Source organism: Phoenix dactylifera, chromosome 10, assembly GCF_051530095.1.
Source record: "Phoenix dactylifera cultivar Ajwa chromosome 10, Ajwa_hap1_PhDact_Kaust_v1.1, whole genome shotgun sequence".
Taxonomy (NCBI): Eukaryota; Viridiplantae; Streptophyta; class Magnoliopsida; order Arecales; family Arecaceae; genus Phoenix; species Phoenix dactylifera.
In genome coordinates, this window is record NC_143199.1 from 31250342 (window position 1) to 31272951 (window position 22610).

At 38.5% G+C, this 22610-nt stretch overlaps 1 protein-coding gene across 2 annotated transcripts; it reads right to left on the reverse strand.

Annotated features, from left to right (window-relative positions):
* Positions 1 to 264: 264 nt before the first annotated feature.
* LOC103707008 (pumilio homolog 4-like) lies at positions 265 to 21296 on the reverse strand. 2 transcript variants are annotated; one of them, XM_008791332.6, is made up of 11 exons: positions 20856 to 21296; positions 20077 to 20746; positions 9817 to 10687; positions 9140 to 9725; positions 8901 to 9042; positions 8707 to 8814; positions 5298 to 5510; positions 5086 to 5196; positions 2510 to 2704; positions 818 to 992; positions 265 to 705 (listed from the first exon to the last, which is right to left on the reverse strand). In XM_008791332.6, the coding sequence occupies exons 2-11, from the start codon at positions 20734 to 20736 to the stop codon at positions 671 to 673; spliced, it is 3096 nt and encodes a 1031-aa protein (XP_008789554.3). In that variant the 5' UTR covers positions 20737 to 20746; positions 20856 to 21296; the 3' UTR covers positions 265 to 670. The 2 variants fall into 2 exon arrangements, with proteins under 2 accessions (XP_008789554.3, XP_017698254.3); XM_017842765.5 differs by having other exon boundaries at positions 20077 to 21244.
* Between the last annotated feature and the right edge of the window lie 1314 nt (positions 21297 to 22610).

The following is a 22610-nucleotide window of genomic DNA, read 5'->3' on the forward strand; positions in this document are numbered from 1 at the left end:
CATTCGGTGCTGGGATGGCCAACAAAAGTGGTTTGCTTTCAACCTAATTTGACAAACAAAAATCGGAGGGAAGAAAATTATTTTGTAAAATAACTCGGGAAAATTCAAACAAGACCCCATCCATGCAAGCATTGGAATTTTTGTGAAGTATGAAATCACTGCATCATCATTCCAGAGCCGGATGGTCTGGATCAGTGAACCCAGGATGGTCATGCAACGATTAACCTCCTGAATCGCCAGCAGAAGGGGACAAAATACAAATCATGAAAACAAGTTTATCTTCCAAGATGCAGGTATTACCTTTATAAAACAGCACCCTGCACCTCACGATAGTTCCATTGGACATTCTTATCTTTACATGATTTCATGAATCCTTTTACACTTTAATGAAGGCAAACATCTACAGTGCCTCTGCTCTCCCTGTCCTAACCTAAATATCTTTTCTACCGGCATTGCTGTTGCCTTGGCTATAGCTTGAATACAGGTGCCAATATACATCAATACATGCAGAGAACAAACAAAATTCTTATTTAAACAAGCCTATCATTTATTTACACTAAGGCCACACAAGATTAACTTCCCATTTATGCTGAAAAGAAAGACTAGGTAGCTGGTAAAGCTAACCTAATTCTCTGTACGAAAATTTCCTCGCTTTCACTTCTGCAGTTTCTCACGAAGAATGTGAAGAGATCCCAATGCGCCTCTCTGCACAGCAAAAAGCATGTGCTTCAGTTAAAACAGTAGCAATTGGCATTGTCAGTAACAACTACCATGCAGAGTCGTCAGAACAGTCAAAAGCATCTAGGCACCAAGTTACCTCCAGTGGCAATAAGCTTCTCAACACGGGCGACAATGTGTTTCCCATATGTGTATCTCTTCAAGGCGTTCAAGTGAGCCTTAATGCGTGAAAGGATCAGTTCACGGTTTTGATTATCACAGGTCTCAAGGACCTTCTGTACAACATAGTTACCAAACTGATCTTTCATCATCACCTGCCAAGTCATTTCAATTACTCAGATTTATCAATTGGAGGTTGAAAATTGTGACAATTAGCATGAAAAACACTAGTATGCTGCTGAGAACACCAACTTACATGAAATAGAATCACGATGTTTCTGTTGTTATCATACAATAACAAATGATATGCGAGAAGCAAGCAAACTGCGATAAGCAATAACAAATGAAATAGACATATATATAACTTAGCCACAGGAGCAAGTCTTTCATTTATGCAATTGGATGCAACTAAATGGAGCTTTTATTGCAGGGACATGAATAAAAATCCAATGTGACTTCTCCCTTTGCTATCAACAAACACATTATGTGAAGTGAGATTTCAAGATCTTGATAACTACAATTAGTTAGGTTGCAGCCAGCTTAAATGTCCTCTATTTTTCAAGGTTTCTCCTCTTTGTAAATTGCTCCAAGGGTGATAATATTTCAGTAAATGATTTGCAGGTGGAGCTTTGAAATTTTATTGTGATACTGCACTGCTGTGAATCTTGGGGGGACATGCTTTAGGTTTTTCCTATCTTTCATACAAGTGCAAGGTCCAATGATATTGAACAATCATCAGGTAACTCCATGCATGTCAAGGTTGATGTCTCCACTGCTTAGTTGCAGCAGCATGAGCCTAGGGAGATTGTGTAGGGGGGTTGTGCTTTAGGGTTTTCACTATCATCCAACCAGAAAGGAAAATGTATGGTCTAATGGTGTAGATCACGTTGCCTAATTACCAAGTAAGACAAGCCAAGTCAAGGTGTAACCATTTTAGAGTTGTTCTGCAAATAATAGTAGTAACTTACCATAACATGGCATGTTGAGTACAGCTGGAGTTAATTTGAAAACAAACAAAGGTTGTAAGAGGCATATTTAGGGAACTTAAGCCTTTTATAAGCTAGAATATGAATATACAAGTGCATTTCAGTCAATGTTTTTGAATAAAAACTTTCATCCGTAGAAACTCTCCCAGATGGAAGTTATTGCCAACGAGCATTGTTCGTTTATGCAAACTGCATAAGAGCAACTCTTTCAAATACCATCAGATATGCTTGTTGTTGCTGATCAATCATCATCTTCACACGCCTTATTGTAGGTCCAAGCAGCCAAAGCATTGTTTGTGAAGGATAACAAATGTTACAAGACCATCACTTTCAAAAACTTTCGTTCAATTAATAACAGCTGTGTCAATATGTCACACTATGCAATAACCAGCACATGATGAAAAAAATGTGCTAGCTCATACTAGGACCATGCATAAATGTGATGTCCCAAGATATGGGGTTCTATGGGGTGGATGAGTCAAAGACACAAGTTCTGTCACTACAAAATACACTAAACCATGGTCTTGTGACACCAACCAACCTTCAAATATTCATCTTAAAGCACAACTATAAAATAATATATTTCTTAATGATGAAAAACAAGCACCCATGTGTTTTCATGCAGGTATCACTCTAAAAATTGGCAATCTATATCATTCCAAATGAAAAAAGAAAGCAAAAGTTACCTGTAATGGTTCATTTTCATCAGTTGAACCAAGCATCTCATTTATTAGGAGTTGTCGCTCCTCAGGACTACCATATGCCAAGCACTTTTCAACAACATTTGAAGCAAATTTCTGCTGGCTCATCTTTACTATTTGCCCAGTAAGCTTGCTAATTATAGCAGATCGTTCTTCAGGTTTACCATGTTGCAGAACATGCTAATATAACGAAGCAGGAAAACCAAGTTAATTGACCCCTAGAAATGAGCATATAAATGCAATAATCCTGATGGTTATACATAGATTGCCAGGAATCTGATAGGCAGTAATGGCAAGTATTAAAAAAGAAAAAGCTTAAGCATAACATGCTGGTGCTCCCACACAATGATTTACAAGCACTCGTAGGAAAAAATCAAACTGGAAAAGGTACTACAATCATGGGAAGAACCATGAGTAAGCAATCAAATCTTGTGCATCAAATATTTTAAAGAACACTTGTCTTGTGTGTGTGTGTGTGTGAGAGAGAGAGTGAGAGAGAGAGACCAAAATACCATGCACATCAGACTATAAACAATAACAAACATTCATGAATAACCTCCAACTCAGAAAAGCAACAAGAAGTTATAATTGTTTCTGAGATTCTCATTTCATAGCTGATTCTATTTTATATGGGTTTTTTTAAGTCAAAAGTGTTTATAACAGGATTTGTTTAAGAAGCAACAAAAACAAGACACCATGAACATGGAGAATAATGAATGAAGAAAGGCAGCCAGATTCAGGATGTTAAGAGGCAAAAGTAATTGTTGTGTGGAAAGAGAAGTACCAACCAGCTAACCGACCAATTGATACAAATGAGAATGTTTTGGATCTAAATCCTTCCAACAGATACTTGTATCAAAAATAACAATCTACTGAATAAAACCTGTTTATGAAAATAAATTATACTGAAAAAAAGAAGGATTTGGCCCCATTTACATCACCAGGGATAATTTTTGCAGCTCAAAACAAACAAGAACCAGCCTTATTAAGTTAGATGTACAATTATAGAGTACTGGACAAAAGAAACGGTCAAAATGTATCGAATTGTAACTGGCTTTAACTTATGACTTATCTCATCCACAATATACCTTAGGTATGTGTTCCATAAACCTAAGATTGCAATCAAAGAAGCACATTGCTAACTTATTTCAGAAATGCAAGAACACACTGCCAGATGTCTTTGCAGGTTTGAGAGCAAGATTTAACTATTCAACGAAAACATGAACCTTCCATCATTGAGCAGCCCCTCTGTCTTAGCTAAAACCTGAATCTCAGTGAACGGTTGCAGAAAAGAAGAGTTCCCATAGTATCTTATATTCATGCTTGGGCCATCATAGCTTGATATAATTAATCTTGTTTATTAGATTGTCATGGTTATATAACCAAAATAAGGTATCCCAATCTCTCTTAGTAGTTCCACTATTAGGCCAAAACTTCGGTCCAGTCAAATGCAGGAGTAACAGGTAAAGTATATTTGTGATTGAACATATTGTTGAAATTTAAATCATTTGCTAGGTACACTTGTAAAGGAATGTAGATACTAAGCATCATCTTGATAATCCCCAATTAACATGGAGGTTTTTTAACCCACTTTTTCATAACCTCCTGATGCATGTAAGTTAATTCAAATGGTATATCTAGCACTTACAAAATATAGATTGACTTAATATTATTCACAAAATGATATATTGAATAGTTAATGTAGATAGAGTGAGTGCTGACATGGTTGAACAAGGCTTGTTACTCACGGTTGTGCTATTACACATACATCTTCATGTGCAAATGCTGGTAAATAAAACTCCTCTTACTTCTCGTATCTCTTTTCTAGTTCCCCTGTCACCTTTCAGCTTCTGCAAACCTGAATTTTAATTATATGGTTCTTAACCAAAAGATCTTGGTTCAAAAAGAAGCAGTCAAGACATTCTGGAGTATGGGCTAGTCCTGACTTCTTGATACATCTGGTAAACTATTGAAGATAGATCATTTAAGTGGATGACGAGGGAGAACATGTGAAAACTACTAAAATTGAACTACCAGCAATCATAACAGAGAAACGATGCTAGTTTCATTAGGATGACAATGACATGATCACTGATGGAGTGAAATCAATATTTACAAAGTCCTATGAAGGATTAAAGTTGACCATACTTCAAGGGAAGCAGAAATGGTCGTACAATATTTTAACTATTATAACTATTATTATGATCCTAGACATATGCCTCTTGATTGTACAATAAAATTATCGGTGTTCTGACGAGGCAGCATGACAAACTTCGCTATTGCATTCAATATGTCAGCTTCCACAAGAAGGAATGGTATGACCAATTTCACCAAGTTATCTCAGATAAAGTAATATCCTTGTCAAAGCAACATCATAAAGAACATGTGATCTATATAAAACACAGACATAAAAGGGACAAATATTGCTAAGACAACCCCAGTGCAAAGTATGAAGCTAAAAACAGCAAAGCCAATATAACCTTTAATTAAAAGAAATGTTCCAATAACAGAATGCAGAGAAACGGTAAGACAAAATATCAAACTAGAAGGGAGAAAACTACTTGAATAACATAATTCCCGTATTGGTCCTGTGCTAAAGAACACACAGACTGCAGGATCTCATCCATCATAATGCTTTGTGTTTTAGGATCATCACAGTGCTCCAAGACCCTCTGCCAGGATTAAAACATCCATTAAAAAGCAAAATCATTGGAGGAAAATAAATGAATGAAGGGTTTTTATAAGGGTTATAGAAGAGAGGTAATTTTCCCACCTGAATGACCCGACAACCATATGGATGGCAGGAGAGTGCAACAACATGTCCATAGAATGACGATACAATAAACTGGATCCTTTCTTGGAGAACGCATTCGATACATTTCTGGATTACATGGTTACCATTCTGATCACGAACACATTTCATGATTGATCCATCAAGTTCTAGCACCATTTGAGTCTGCTGATCTACATCAACAACTTCTAACGCCTGCAGAAAAGCAAACAATTGAGCTTTCTCAAAGTAATACCAGATGTCTCAGAATCCACCTTTGATTTTACAGCATGTTTAAGTAGGAGATAGCAGATAATGAAGTAGCATTCCATGACACAAGAAAGTAATCTTTAATCTTTTTTTACACAATACGGAGCTATGACAAGAGAAGTAGAACATTCAACTACCAACATTGAAACCATATATTTAAAAAAATCAATATGAACATCAATATAACAGACATATTTCATGTCTTAGTTGTCTAAAAAGGTTTAGTTGGAAAATTCAAATTTTATTAGGGTAGAATGACACATAAGCCTCCCTAGAAAACAGTCCATGCTAGGGGTAAATTAACACATGCATACGAGCATCTAAACACCAATACCTAGGTGCCTGCCATTTTTGAATTAAGACAAGCAAGAAGCAAAAGCCTTAGATGGACAGCTGGTTAACCATTCTTATAATTCATAGATCCCATTTGGCATTGCTGTAGGAAGTAGAGCTTCTGTATATAGAGATTTGGTCAGCCGAGCTTTTATAGTAGAGTTTTTTAATAACAAGTTATTTACTGTTTGGTAACTACCTTTCTGAAGTTTTGTGGAACTTTAGCATCAATTTGGTAACTAAACTAAAAAAGTACTTTTAGTATCGGAAAATAATAATAAAGGATATTGCATAATTTTTTAAATTGTCTAACTATTTGTCTAATCAACAATTATTATTATAAAGTATCCTTAATTCATAAATTCTTTATTTCAATATAATAATCTAAATAATATAATAAATATTTTTAAAAATTTATTATATAAATATAACAATATTTATAATATTATTACAAAATAATATTGTTATAACGTAAATAAAACAATATTATCAATTTAGTATATTATAAGAGTACTACATTATAATACTATTATAGTATAACGATATTATATTATTAAAATATGATTATGATGATAATAATATAATATTATTATGATTTCATATAGTATAATATAACTTTATAAAAATGTTATTATTATATTATATTATATTGTTATTATACTATACTATCAAAACTATTACAAAGTATTGTTAACTTATAAATTAGCTTATATTATTTTTTTAAAAAAAATTCATTGACGAGATTCAAACTCAGTCTCTCATCTAAAAAGGCAGCTTTCCGACGCATCTCAAGTAGAGATTTTGACCAAAAACTCCAAACTGGAGCTTTTCTAGAACTTTTTTTAGCTTTTGAAGGAGCTAAAAAGTTGTTTCAGAATTTTTACCAAACACTTCAAAATCACCCAAAAAGGCTTTTTGTCCTGCAAGAAGCAGTTTGTGGTCCTCTAAAAGCAATGCCAAACGAGGCCATAAGGCAATAGAAGTAGGCATTATAGATATAACCATAAGTCACCATTCCATAATTTCTTAGTCAACAATTAACTAACTAAAGAAGTCAGAGGTCAATATAAACCATTATACTACCTCTTTGTTATATATTTCTTTTTTTCATTTTTATCTTCTTTTTTTTCAAATAACAATTACTTTATTTCCATAGACTGCCAACCAAGGTCTGCGGAACCATCCTGAACCCCCCGGTTCGGGGCGTCCCGGGCCGTACTGGCAGTGGACCAGGACGGTTCTGCCATTAATACCGAGACAGCTCACTGGAGGGGAAGGAGAAGAGGAAAAGAGAGAGGGGGGGAAAGGAAGGGAGAGGGAGAGGAGGCAAGAGAGGTTGGCCAGTAGAGGCTGGGGAGACGCGGAGGAGGGGGTTCGCCGACTTCAACTTTAAAAAAGTAAAAATAAAAGGGGCCCTCTCCGGGCCCCTGTTTCAAACGTTCGAACGAAACGTTCGAAACAGGGGCTTGGAGGCGGAGCCCCGCCTCCGCCTTCTCCACACAGAGGCACCCCAGCCTCCACCGGCCGGCCCCGACCGCTCTCTCTCTTCCCGCCTATCCCTCTCCCTCTCCCTCCCTCACTCCCCCGCTCTCTTTTTTTCCTCTCACATTCTCCCTCTCCCCCGCCGTAGAAGATGTGTCGGTAAGGACCCGGCATGGCACGACACGGTGCAGGCCCATACCGACTAATCACGCCGGACAACTGGTACAGTGTCCGATAGCGGTTCCGCCGTCCTTGCTGCCAATGCTTCTAATGTAATATAACTGAAAATAGGCAGGAACCAAAGATGTTAGGGGACTGTCCTTCTGCAGCACTGACCGCGGTTCCATGTACTTGAGATATTGTGTCTGTAGAGGTACATAGGACTTCATCTTTGCTTGATCAGGACCCTAGCTGTTATCGGAGCCAAAATACTACTAAGGAAAATCTTATAAGCAAGTATTGCTATCATTATGTTATTACTTTTCATATTAACACTTCTAATCAATTATACTTAGTTGCTTTACATGCAACACCACTCAACAGTTTGTGTCAAAAACTTGGATCGTAGCAATAGAAACTATGTGAAGCAATATTCGTAATTAGATAAGACAAATAGCAATGAAGAAGGCTTGTTAGAAGGTATTGAATATGGGGCCTCTACCCTGTAAAGGAACCTCCAAGACAAAGGATAAGTGAATCTTCAAAACTGTTACATTGAAAATATTAATCTAAATGCTGTTTAAATAGAAAGGCAGAAATGCAGGACTTTATTCTGTCTGTCTGGCACTTTATGTGAATGTCAAATCCTAAATGGTCATTCTAGCCTTCTTTTGGATCCTGTTGTCCTATTACTAGTGGATTTTGGAAAATTAACAAGTTGTCAGATGGCAACAACTTAGTTCTATGTAGGGATAGAGTTATCATGGTGAAGTCCATGACAAGCAAACATCTCAAGATTTAACTAATTGAAATACCATCCCTGGCACCATACACACTATTATTTACAATTTTTATTATTAAAATATTAATACAAGCATAGAAAGAATAATTATATTAAGACAAAAAGTTGATAAATAACTAAAAACTGATGCTATTGAAGTGGGTGCTCAGCAACAAGTGATAAGATAGCTTGAGCTATGACATTCAAACCTAATTATATAAACAAATTACAGTTATCATGTAAAGTGCAACAAATGACACAAACTATATAAGCCACATGGAACATCAAGCAGATTGAAGATCAGAAAGAAATACATCTGTTCGAATATCCTTTTTAACATTTAAGAAACTAATGAATTTCGTAGCAGAACAAGGATAATGACCCAACCTTCTGAATTACTCTACAACCGTACATTTGAAGACTGAGAGGCAAAACATGACCCTTAAGTTGACTTGCTAGCTGCTTTCTCTGGATTTCAGTACCATGCTCAAAGAACTGCCAATACAAGTGATGATACAAAAGTTCAGAATTTTTAAAAACAAAATTTATGGAGTTCACTTGGAAACATAAAGACAACATACTTTCTGTATAACATAATTTCCAAAAACGTCAGTCATCAAAGCACGAGCTTGAGGTAGTATCTCAGGAAAAATTTTGTTCTTCTCTTCAGCTGAGGCAGTTTCAAGTTTCTGTTGAATAAAACGACTTCCATACTGATCCACACTGCAAAAGGAGAAAGACAGTAATTAGCTATCCACCCCTAATCAACTTCGCTGACATGTAAAATAAGAAAATAAATAGGGGAACAACAAAAAGGTACCTGAATTCAACTACATGATCTACAATATCTGAAAGTTCAAAAGATCTAGTTTTGTTGTTTTTGAATTCTTCCAACAACGATGATGCATAATTCTCTTCCATAACACCATTTTCTGGATTCCGTGATCCCATGGATCCAGTGGCAGCACTTCTCATTAAGGAGGGGGCACGTGACAGCCACTCATTTTTCCTCACAGGACTCCCAGAACCCAAAGGAGAGAGAAAAGAGCTGGATAGGGGGCTTGCCGGATATGGCATGCCAAGACTAACAGCCTGACCACCATAGAAGTCATTATTTAAGCCACCAGATTTTCCTAGGAAGGGCATGCCATACTGAAATTTCTGTTCCGCAAGCAATGCTCCAAGATATGCTTTTTGATACTTGGGCAAATCCATATGTGAAGTACTAAGATAATTCCTGCCTAAAGAAGGATCCAAGCTTGCAGCAGAATGCATGGCAGCATCAGAAGTGCTTTGCAAATACTGTGCACATAGGGGGTCCATAATTGGTAACTGGAAACCAGATCCCACTTGGTTTCCATTTATATTCAAATATGGTCCTTCTGCAACTCCTGCTACTGCTGCACCTGCAAAAGTAAAGCATATGCCCAAGTGTCAGGGTCGAAGAAGCAGCACAAACTAAATTTTTGTTCGGTTGGAGGGAAGGAGAGAGGCTACCTGCTTCAGGATGACTGTTCAATATTGTTGGTGGTCCATAATCAATAGAATAAGCCCTTGAATTAGATCCAATGAAGTCGACGTTTAGCATATCAGAGTTCTGAAATGGATTATTAGATCCTGTTGAACTGGTTGAACCCATTGAAGCTACTTTCTTATAAATATTTGGATATGGCAATTGCTTTGGCAAGTTGATTTGCCCATCTGAAGTTAATTTAGGTGAATTCAGATCTGTTAAACTACCATTGTTCTTGGAAAGATCATTGTATGGCAAAAAAGGATGAGACAGAGGCTTTAGTGACTCTGCCTCAGACTTATTTGTGACTTTCTGCTTCAGATAATGCCTATGATCATTGTGCATATTGAATAGCAATTGAGACTGATCAGAAACTTCATTATGAAACCGTCCCTGTACATGACTTTCTCCATCAGTTACTTTATTCCTGGATAGGCTTAAACTAGACATAGCATCTGCCCAATCACCACAGTCAGACAAATAAGAGGAAACACCACCTAAGCCATTTGATCCAACTACTGTCTTTTTATCACTATTACTAATCCTCACTCCCACAGGAGGAAGGATGGGGCTTGGGGCCCTCCGAATTAATTGAGGATCCGGTGTTGTACTTCTAGACAAAGCAGAACCAACAGTAGATGCAAGGGAATGAGAAAGTGATGAACCAAGGCTTTGAACCCTAACAAGACCAGAGGAAGTTGCTTCAGATTGCCAGCCATCAATTGTGTCTGATCCATTATGAAGTTGCGTTAGTTGTGAATCAGAAACTACTATTGGATCAACATTGTCAAAAGCATTACAGCTAGTTGGGCGTGAAATATGTGAAGACACAGAAGCAGCGCGGCCATGTTCCTCCTGCATTAAAACAAATTTCATGTAATCAATGATATAGAAAATCAAAACCATCAATGATAAAATTCAGTAGAGAACCTGCAAATGTTATCAAGCCAACATAGGAACAAAACCATGGAAAATCACGCTGTGAACCAGATAACATGCAAGAAATAGAAACTAAATAAAACAAAAATCAAAAGCAATAAGTTAATCTGCAGCATTATTGATGCCTGAGTCAAAGACAATCATAAACAAAGGCTTACATTTAGCATGTTAGGAACAAAATATTATCTTCAGATTGAAATGCAGAAAGAGAGGGAATGGATCATAAAAATTCTTAATGGAACAAGAGAACTGAGACAGTTTTCATTTCATAGGACTTGGCTTTTGATGGAAAAAGTGAAAAAACATGAACAAAAAGGAAAAGAGAGGAGGAGAAAAGAGAAGAAGGGGGGAAGAGATCCTTGCAGAACAGCTTTGAAGTCCAGTAATAATGTCTTGCCAATAGAGCTATAATGCAACCTGAGCCTTTACTAAAGATTTACTATTCTATTATATTGAAAATTTGCATATTTGTGCACATTTTTACAAAAATATTTGTACAATTTTCTATTGAAATCTGCCACTCTTTGGAGATCAGAGCCATCATCCCTCTAGCCACCCACCCCCCCAAATAATAATAATAATAACAACAACAACAACAACAACAATAAAATAAGGAATAGAAAAGGTCTTATTTCCTCAACCCTGAGGCAAGTAGCCACTACATATATAAACCCATGTATCAGGAAAAAATGAGCTATAATTTGGTTGACTAGCTTTTTTTAGTTATAAGGAAAAGGTTACATGTTTGGCGACAAGTATTGTGGTACACCTTTGCACAAATTTGCACCAATTATTTGCAACTTAGCAACTGACAAAGTTCTTGAAAGTGGTGATCAGAGTCATCAGGCAAAAATTAGTATCTGACCAGAATATCTAACACCAACTTGGCTTCATACTAGGAAAGGTACATCTTGAAGGTGGTTTTCTTAATGAGACAACTGATGGATACATATTGTGAATTTTACAGATATGGTTTCTATTGTCTTGAAGTAAGCACATTAGAGGCTACGGAGAGAAGTAACTAGGGTAGACACTAGGAAAAGATGTGCAGCCCAGAGTGTATAAATTTGGAGGGCAAAGACCAGAAGCAAGTATTAGAAGTATTTGTGGCAACAGAATTGAATAATCAATTGCAAGGAGCCTGCAGTAGCAGCTATCTCTAAGTTCTTTCCTCTCAAAATTTATCAAGAATGAACTAGAATTTGGTATTCAAGGAGTCTCACGCAGATACTATTTGCTGATGAATCATGTTACCTGGACACACTAGATTTTTTTTACATGTCGGACACTTTACAACACTAAATAACATCAAATCACGATGTCATCATCATTATATTTCTACTTTTGGCAGTTCTACATGAAACTTACTAAATCTAACATAACAATTAGCAACCATTTTGTTAAATTTTATGAACTAAAGCAACATAAGTAAGCACATTATTCATTTTATGCATACATCTAACACATTAATATAGATGCACATGCATACATAAGATACATGCAACTCTCTAAATCATGTTATGCCAAACTAAGCAGAACTGCCCGATTCACCCCGTACTGCACTAAACCAGCGTGAAGCCAGCACACTTCAGCAAGTATTTCTAAGAAAGGCCACAAACCGCTCGGAATCAGGTGGTCAAGAGAAGACTCGGTGCGAACTAGTTTGAACTGATTCGTCCCCCCCACTCTTTCAATAATAGAGAGGCCTAAGAAGACCTTCCAAGCCCTCTTAGGCCTTTCTTCACTTTTGTTTTCAAAACCCTCCGCCAAAAATTGCCAAAAACTTGGTGATTTCGACGATTAAAGGAGGATCCAATCTGAAGCAAGGTAAGATAGCTCTTCCCCACCTCATTTCTTCTCTTTTTAGTTAACATCGAAAAGTGTTGAGAAAAATGAAAAATAAGGGAAGATTGTACCAAAATTTTCAAATTTAGTATAATTTCATGCTATGTTGTAGATCTATAGATGATCTACACAACGATACTAAAATCTTTAATTTTCATTAAATCTATAATTTTAAATTTAAAAATATATATTTGGATTAAAAATTAAAAAAATAAAAAATAATTATAAAATTAGAAGCTTGCTTAGAGACATACTAGCTACTCTCGACCTAAATTTGGCGTCTATTCATTCAATATTCAACACGATCCTATGCACAGTGGCCGGATTGAATAAAACTGAAAAATAAATAGCATTTGCTGCATGTCCACAGACTGAAAAAAATATATGTATCATCCATGATAGGGTTCTACATGAATCTGAGCTCAAATTAATTTTCTAAATTGTCATATTTAAAACTATTTTTAAATTAAAAATATTAAAAATATATAATCAATAGAAAAAAATAAAAAGTTAGTACTGCGCATTAGATAATTTAAAAATATTTTTCAAAGTAGAAAACATATTTTTCTGAATCTCTAATATTTAAAATTATTTTTAAAATTTAAAAATTATTAAAATATTTAAATAATATAAAATATAAAAAAATAGTACTATGCATTAGATAATTCAGAAGTATTTTCTGAAGCAGAAAACTTATTTTTTTATCATAATAAAATTTTATTATTTTTAAATAATTAATAAACTGACGTGTTTGACAAACCTGTAGAAATGGATCCATCGAGGAAAAAGAAGGATTAAGAGCACGACATTGATTGCTATTACGGGCAATGCTCTCGAGTCGGTACTATTGGAAGTGCAACTGGTGCAACACAATTCAAAAAAGAAAGGAAAGCAAGTTGAAGTAGAACCCGACTAGTGTTATCCCAGCGTACATATAAGTCAAAAATGCCCATGAAGATCTGACAATTGATGAATAAGTACTTCACTAGTTTTAGAGTAGCAAAAGACAGGATTGCCAAAAAGAAAGTGAAGGTAGATCACCGAGCAACAGAGCTACCTTCTTATTACTCTAGAGAGTCAAAAAAGGCCTCCACTTCAGATGACAAGGAAGTGCAGATCTAGGCTGTCAGTGGCAGTAGGATGAGGTAGCAAGGCTAGGGTTCGATTTGGGCTCTCATACTACAAGTTGGGCTTTGATTCTGCTACCGGCAGAGTAGATCTAGAGTTTAGGAGGACCTCAGTAAGAAAGGCTGCTAGTAGAGATGGTGGCCATATTGCATCTATGCTGGAGGTTTTGGCAGCAGGAAGAAGTCCTCTAGAGAGATTCCATCAGGAACCATCATCCATGATTTAGATCCGTATGCCATCTCCATCAGGGATTTGACACAACAAAAGATTGACATCATGTTGAAGAAAGACATGAAGAAGGATATATGAAGAGCTATTGGATCATGGTTCTACTTCACCCATATCCAGTGAATGCGGCAGGCAACACATACGATAGGTCTGTCATTTTCTCCATATAGGCTGCCAATCTGATGTAGATCTTCCAACACCGAAGGATATCTATAATGAGCTTCTTTACAATAACAAGGAGGGGCTATAGAAGTGAATTGCCTCATACCAGCTCAAATGACCTATATATAGACTGATGAGATGATGTATGATGGTTCGACCGGTCCTACCAGGCAAAGCATCAACTTCTTGATATACCGTGACACGAAAACTTTTTTCCAAAAATTAGTTGATGCTTTCAATCAAGTGGACGATGGCATGTACAATCTCAGATTAATGAAGGAGGTGATTGATTAGGTAGGAGAGAAGTATATCATGTAGATCATCACTAATATCAAGCCATGGTAGAAGGTTGCCGGAAGATTTTGATGGAGCAGCAACCACATATTTACTAGACCTTATACGATGCATAATGTATCGATCTTATGTTAATGGAGATTGGAAAGATTCGTAGGATGCAGCAGATAGTGGAGGCAGCCCAATTCATCACCAGATTTATTTATAACTACACATGGATCCTATAAGTGATGAGGAGCTACTCATGGATGAGATCTTGAGACTAGATGTGATACAGTTTGCTACTAACTACATTGCACTTATTAGCCTCTTTGAGAGAAAAGCAGGCCTGCATCAAATGCTTGTCAGTGCCGAGTGCCGGAGAGCATATTTGCGAGGGCCGACACTAAGAAGAGCCATGTGGAGAACTTGGTGATGAGGTAGATGTTCTAGTAGCGAGTAGAGAAGATAGTGAAGGCTATCATGCCATTATACGAAATGTTTTAGGCTGTGTACAACGAGAGGTACCTCCAGATGAATTTTCTATATCATAAATGGCGAGGGCAAAGAATCAGACCAAGAAGGCATATCCGAAGCATGCCCAAAAGTACATGATTGACCAACATTGGGACTACTAAATAAGAACTTGCATCTAGCAGGTAAGTAAAAACATTGAAAATTTGATTGCTCATATACTTGTACAATTTTATTAAAACAATTATAAAGACTATCTGCAGCTTACTACCTAAATCCGAAATTCCAGTACCCCACACTTGGAATCGATAAGGATAAGAAATCTCTAGTTGCCCTGTATAATATGATCTAAAAGATGAAGCCTGATCAAAAAATTGCGACCCTGTGTCTACAAGAGGTAAGTTAACTTAAGTGGCATGTGTAAGTTAACTCGTGCCTTTAATCATTAATATATTATAACATATCTTTTTTACAGATGAAAATATTTAGGGGGGGCATTGACAGCTTTGTAATGTCGGCGGCTATCGTAAGTAAGAAAAGTATGAATCCAGATATATTAAATATCAATGGTAACTATTACTTGACGTTTAATGTCACTAATATGATACTATCTTATATGTAATTTTCATCAATGCTTTTGCAGCTAAATGATGAATTTATTTTGGTCTGTCGCGAGAAATCTTAAACGAATAGCCATCTAGATTCTCTTCCAGACAGTCTTTCTAGGTGGCTGTGAGCGCAATTGACCCACCTTCACCCTCATCCATAGCAAGCAAAGAAACCATCTGACATAGAGGCACCTCAACAATCTCGTATATGTTCACTATAATCTGAGATTAAGGCTGAAGTGCATTCAGAAGGAAGCGAAGTTGAAGTACACGGATCTGATCAACAAAACTTTTGTTTTGGATGAGGATGATTTCATGATTAGATGGTTTGTGGGCCACCAACTAGAACCAGAGCTTAATGAGCCAGAATCGCCTCCATGATCGACAAGTTTCATAGCCAGCGAGGTTAGAATGGATACAGAGCATAAAATAGATCACAACATTCTATGTATCCTTTCAGCTGATTAGCCACCTTCACAGAGGTCATTAGTGAGCCGATTATCACATGACTCTATGTCCGAGACATCCTCCTAGAGATATGACCATGGTATATTGAATCGGCCCGTATCGACCGGTTTAGCATGTACTGGACCGATACGGTCCAGTCCCGGCATGAAAAATGATTCTAGCCCCTTTCACGCAGCGTATCGGTGCGAACCAGATCGGTTCGGACCGGTACTGCATTGTACCAGTGCGAACCGGACCGGTTCACACCGATATGCGCAGGGAAGAAGAAGAAAGAAGAGAAAGAAAGGGGAAGAAGAAAGAAGAGAAAGAAAGAGGAAGAAGAAGAGAAAGAGGAGAAAAAGAAGGCCAGGCCTCGGGCCGACCCCCTCTCGAGCACCCCAACGAGGATCACCCCCCTCCCAAGAGCTCCGTTCGCCCTTTCTTGCTCGCAGGAGAAGGGGAAAAGAGAGGAGAAGAGAGGAGGAGAGAGAAGGAAAGGAGAAGGAGAAGGAGAAGCTTCAAGAAAAAGGAAGAAGAGAAGGAAAAAAAAAGAAAAGAAGAAAAGAATAAGAAAAAGGAAGACGGCAATGTGCGGGAAATTGTGGGGAAATGCGCCTGCGCGCGGGAAACAAGCAGGAAAACGCGTCGAAAAATGCACCCGCGCGCAGGAAAACGCGCTCGTGCGCGCGACATTGCACAGAGAAGTGTCCCCGCGCGCGGGGAAATGCACGTCTCAGCGTGCCCTTGCGCGCGGCCTCCCCTGTGGAAGCGCGGGGAACCGTCCGCGCGCGCGTCCCACGTGCGGGGAAGTATGCCTGCACGCACTAGGAACCACATGGACGCGCGCTCCCGCGGCGGACCAAGTCGGTATCTGTTCGGTACAACCCGAACCGGTACTGACTCAGTCCGAGTCGCCACCGGTACGCCGACCAGTTCGACATACCTTGGATATGACCAAGAGTTGCTTAAACGAAGACAACATGCTATCTTGTCAATCAGTCAGGAGGGTGACATCCATCATCCCAGCATAACTAGACAAAGAGAGGTACAAAGAAAAAGTAGGCAACTACTGAACAAAGCCTGAAAGAAAACAAAAAAATAGTTGAAGCCCCAATGGAGAGAGTGGAGGAAGAGTCAATTCACTCAAATTCAGAAATCAAGGAGCAGCGGTGACAATATTGGTGATCATGGATCTAGTTGTTGAGTGAAAAATATGAAACTTTCGTTTATGAGACGGCAGCGGGATGGTCATCGATTCATCGGTAAGTTCCACTTTATACATGCCATACAAGATAGAGACCATGGTGCACAAATCGGTAGAACGTGTGAGGATACGATTGCATACAGAAGATGGACTTCTCGAGGTCGTTCAGAAGGATACAATGCAGCTACACGTGGAGTAGGATCTATAGACGTATCAGAGTCTGAGTCGTATGCTGGATCCTATTACCTGCAACTACAAATAACCTATGACTCATATAGATATGAAATGATGCATCTAAGGTTTTATCTTCTAGTGGTTACTACCCTACATAGCCCATAGTACCTTATGGATCGGATTTTATTGTTAGCATATTCAGATGGATCCCTCTACGGCTGCATTATTAATCAGAGAACACCTCTCAAAGCTAGAGTTTTAGTGAGAGATTCGAGACCGAATATAACCCAAAGCATGTACCTTATGGAATGAGCATACAGGACTACAACATCGCTTAGTTAGAGAGGTGGCTAATATGCCTTCTAATGATGCTAATGATCTACGAGAGACATCGCTACTCGACGAGATTCTAGATGTCAGTATATATATTATACTTTACAAATATGTAATTGATAGTATTATTGTATATTTTGTATCTTACTAGCTGATTTTACGATATTTCATGTTACTTCTCCTAGTATACGAAGCTAGGATCATAGGCTTTTTTTCTTTATATTTTCGTTTTGGCCTAACCCTAATGCAAAAAGTTGGGAGTACTAAACTCAATCACCTAGATTTGCCAGATTTTTACCTCCTCAAAGTAGCATTGTTTCAGAGTAGTGCTACGGTAACGTAGAAAAATCACTCAAAAACATCAAGAAGCATCATTTAGGGTGTACTGAGGTGATAGAAACATCAAAAAACATCAATAAACATCAAATTAGACTTAAAATCATTTAAAAACTAAAAAAAATATTACTTTTCATTAAAGTTTTAAAAATGAAAAAATAAAAAAAATATAGTGTGCCGATTTGAAATCGGCACGCTATTGCGCACCATATGTCAGTACGGTACTGAATCGGTAGCCAGCCGGTCTCGGTACTAAGTCGGCTAACCTTGCTCTGAATCCAATTTTTAAAAGATTTCCGTGCTGGGTACTTCTAGACACTTCGACACTAGACATGCATGTCACATGTCCAAGCCAACAATTCCGATGAGATTGTCAGATACCATCGTGTTTTAGCCTTTTTTTGGATTAATTATTTGTCAATCAAATAGAATAAAATACCAAAAAAAAAAGATAAAGAAGATTTAGATGTGCCCTTCTTAGGCATGTTGTCTCCGATGTTGTCCCTAGACTATATAGACTTCTCAAAGGGAACTAGAAACACTTCATTTCTATACAATTAAGATACATCTTCAGCCAGTAGCAGACCAATATGACAGTCATGAGCAAAGATTACCGCTTCTACTCAGCAACCACATATCACCTATAAATTAAGAAAATTTATAATGGAAGAGAAGATAAACCTACTTTAGAGTTTGTCTCAGGAGGAACTCTATAGAGAGAAGATTATCAGAAGATGGATATGTTACTTTCCATGAGAGAACCAAATTATCTGGGAAAGGATGAGTTCCTGTTGATAACAAATCTGTACCATTTTGGGAAAAATAACAATTAACTGAGATGCTTCATAGGAAATATAAGAGCAGCAAAGAAGAAATCTTGCACAGACGCAACCACCACGGAAATAGAACTCACAGCTGGTAGCTCATAAACTTCTTTTGGACCTGGCTTTGGAATTCCCTTTTTTTGCCGGTCAAGGGACAAAAAAAATTTTGTAGCTTAAAAAGAAACTTTAAATAAAAAAGGTTAAAAAGCTTTAAAAGACAATCTGTTAACTGGTATAATAACAGGGCTAAACGCAAGAGGAATTACAAACGAAAGCTTTGGAAAATAAGGGAATAAAATCAACAGAACAAAAATAGAGTATATAGAAAAAGAGGCCCAGAAAAATGGCAACCAAGGGATACCCTGGAGGACTTTTCTCATCATCTTGAATCTATTGTACAAAAGACTAACGAGATAGATGCGATCATGGCCAAGAGAAATAGACAATGGTACATGAGATGAAAAAAAAAATCTAAAATGGTGTTACCAATGCGAGTCTCTGAGACATAGATAATTATCCAAGACAGTATACCAGAACAGATTCAAAGCAAAAAGCAAAAGAACGGACAAGAAGACTGCCATGCTTTACATGAGCAACATAAAATATATGCTCCCTAAAGCCTCATAAACGTGCCAGGGACTCTTTACATATCAAAATCTAGTCTAAAATATGTCTTAATCTCATTCAACATAGTTTCAATCAAAGAAACAAAAATATAATACTATTTCCAATGACACAGGATATGATTGATTAGCTAATCTTTCAAAATCCAATTTTAGTTCATTGGAACCATACAAACCTACACCTAGAACTCCTATTAAGATAAAAATAGAACCCCTAAGTATTCATACTCTTCATTGTGTATAATTCACAACAGAAAATCTTAATTCTATTTTCCTATTGGGAAAAGTTAATGGATAGGAGGAAAAATACTATTCTTAATAAGAACCCAGTATAAAGAAAACTCTTATTTTGCATGCCACAGAAGCTAGTTTTAAATAATATTGAGTAGTTCAGTACATTAATTAATTGAAATCGTTCAACTTAAAAAAAAATTCAGTTCTTCATGCTATGTCAATTCTGATTATCCTTGTCTAATTAGAACACTTGCAATACAGATCATGCAACCAATCAACAATCCAGCTGGCGGTGAAATTATTTTTCCCAACCATATGATGGCCTATCATTAAGGTCGGATGCAGCCATAAGTAACCGTCAAATCACATATATGATAAAATGCGATACAAGAAGAGGGGAAGAAAGAAGAACCTGCAAGGCATCTGCAAAGCTCTTTCGCCTTGTGCCTAACCCAACGTCAGGCAACCCAATAAGCCCATCGGTGCCCCGCTTGAGCCACTCCGCTAACTGCTGCTGGGACAGATCCTGCACCCCTCCACTTGGCTCGATCATCTCTTGTTCCCTGTCACGCACTGGGAGTCCTGGCTGCAACGAGAAGAGAGAGCTGCTGCTCCCATCACCATCCCCCGATTCCTTCGTCCTCCTCCAATCGCCAATCCCTCCAAACGAACCAGCACGGAATCTCTGTGCTGCACGCCAGTCCTCCCTCGATACCACGGGAGGAGGAAGCCTGGGATTCAGATTCTCGTTGGAATAATAGTAGGATAAATAGGCAGGATGTGACCTCATCTCCTCCTCAGACAACACATCTCCGCCATCCGTGCCATCAAAGCAGCGGGCCTCGGGAAGTCCGGCATGCCCAAACAAGCTCCCAAAAGCGGTTCTTGATCCCTCTACAGTCGGGGGAGCGCTGCCACTCCGGCAGGTATGGAGCTCATCCCGCTCTGGATCGAAGGCAGCTCTTGGCTGCTGCTCCTCCCGAAGCAAAGCCTCGAGATCCTTCTCAAAATCGTCGAAATTCCCATTCGCTAGGGTTCCTGGCGCCATCTTGATGGAGCTCCCCGTGACCATCCTCAAAACCCTAATTTCCCCAAATCAAGAATAAAGATCCTACCTTTCCAAAACAGCCCCAGAAGACGAAAGAAAACCTAAAAATCTTGAAACAAATATAGGATCACAGGCTCTCTCACCTTTAAGCAAGTCTCCCCATCCAACAGAACGGATATGACACCGAATAACTCCTTCTTTGGTTTGGATCGAAAGAACCTTTCTTATTGAAAACGTAAGAAAGATCAATAAAATCGGGATTCTTCTTAATGGACCGAAGATTCGAGCTGAGCCAAGGATGAAATCAAGAAACAAAAGAAACTAAAAATCTAAACTTTTTCGATCTCGGATCGCCGCGCGAAAGAGAGATAGAGAAAGGAAGAGAGCGCGGATCTAGAAACCAAAGCGATCGGTGGAGGCTTTGAGGCAAGCAGAGAGAGAGATGAGACGGTGGTGGCGCAAAGGTAGAAGGGGGAGAATGACTTAAAAAAAAAAAAAACAGCGCGAGGACGAATCGATGATCGCATTGTATAGCGGAAGCTTTGCTCCGTTGGATTGGCTTTGGAGGGCTGGAGATCGTCACCGGCGTTACGTTCACGACTCGACCGGCTTTTTACGGCTCAGCCCGGGCGCTCCTGAGAGAACCACAGCCGTCCGTTAACTTTCGGAGAATAAATCTACACCGTTACTTCACGCGATCCAGTCCTGTCGGCCATCTACGGCTGCGCTTAGACCGCGAGGCGGTCCAGTTGGTCCCACCGCCAAGCTCGTTCGGACCGCCGGATAGGTCGTCCGGTCGGACCCAATGAAGATTGAACCGGGCCGGAGAAGCGATACGGACATATGGTTGACCGAAGCCCGAAGACCAGTCAACAACGGATAAGACCAGTCCGACACGTCGGTTTAGGCTCAGCGACACCCTCTGTTGGGAGACCACGTAACACCACCGGCCCTTTCTTTATGATCTGCAGCGGAGGAGGAAAAAAATCCTCTCACCCCTATTCCTCTACCATGCACGTAAACTTTGTTCTTCGGTTGATGATTCCATGAAGCAAATCTAGTTAAGTTCTACGCCTGAGCAAGTACCTGGACTAGATTCTGATGAAGACTTGAACAATTTTCTCAACAACTAACCTAAAACAGCCCTCTTCTCATTTATGATAGTAGTGCAAAAAATAAACTTTTTTATCTGTTTTCAAACGTTCAGTCATGCATCTGACCTCAAAGGTTAACTACCTCCGCCATCCTTTCCTCAGTTCATGCATACATAAGCTTGCAAAGCGTAAGGAGGCAAAGCATAAGCATCAGTGTGAGGAAGCTCAGCATAAACGAGCACACTTTGGAATATTTATTAAGCACAACAGGAATATCTAGGCTTTTATAGGGCAGCGAATCCATGCAAAAGGGCCTCATTTTGCATAATTCCTGGTGCTTGATCCTCTACATTTACTCCATTTGAAATTTTTGCCTCATCCTTGCCTCGTTCGAGAGTTTTGAACCGCTACATTCATGTTGGCATTCTTGCTAGCATGCCTCACATACGTCTATGCATGTATGTCACATAGAAACGCTTGGTGTACCAAAATTCTATCTTCTAGAGCATCGGAAAAAACAGTATATTTACGTTGCACCAGTAATCTAATTCAGCTACATAATTTTATGGTTGTTCTAGTCCCCTTCAAAATATCTGCCCGTTGTTATCAACCGATAAGCTCAGTCTAGCTCATGGCGCATGCTTCTTAAATTCTCTGCTATTGTCCTCAACAAGCCTTTCATTAATGGAGGCTCAATGTTTGAGCATGGTCTACCCTGGACTCAAATCTTCCAACTGCACGACTTGCTTGTGCCGCTCTTTGCTCTTTAATGAAAGAGAGCCATTCAATATGATATCTAATCTT

Bases quoted from the DNA above. Each gene is read 5' to 3' on its own strand.
- LOC103707008 (XM_008791332.6), bottom strand. From the start codon at position 20,736: ATGGTCACGGGGAGCTCCATCAAGATGGCGCCAGGAACCCTAGCGAAT. The intron at 8,815-8,900 runs GTATGTTGTCTT...TTGTATTGGCAG, and splicing joins GAAATTATGTTATACAGAAA to TTCTTTGAGCATGGTACTGA. The intron at 993-2,509 runs GTAACTTTTGCT...ATGACTTGGCAG, and splicing joins ATGAAAATGAACCATTACAG to GTGATGATGAAAGATCAGTT.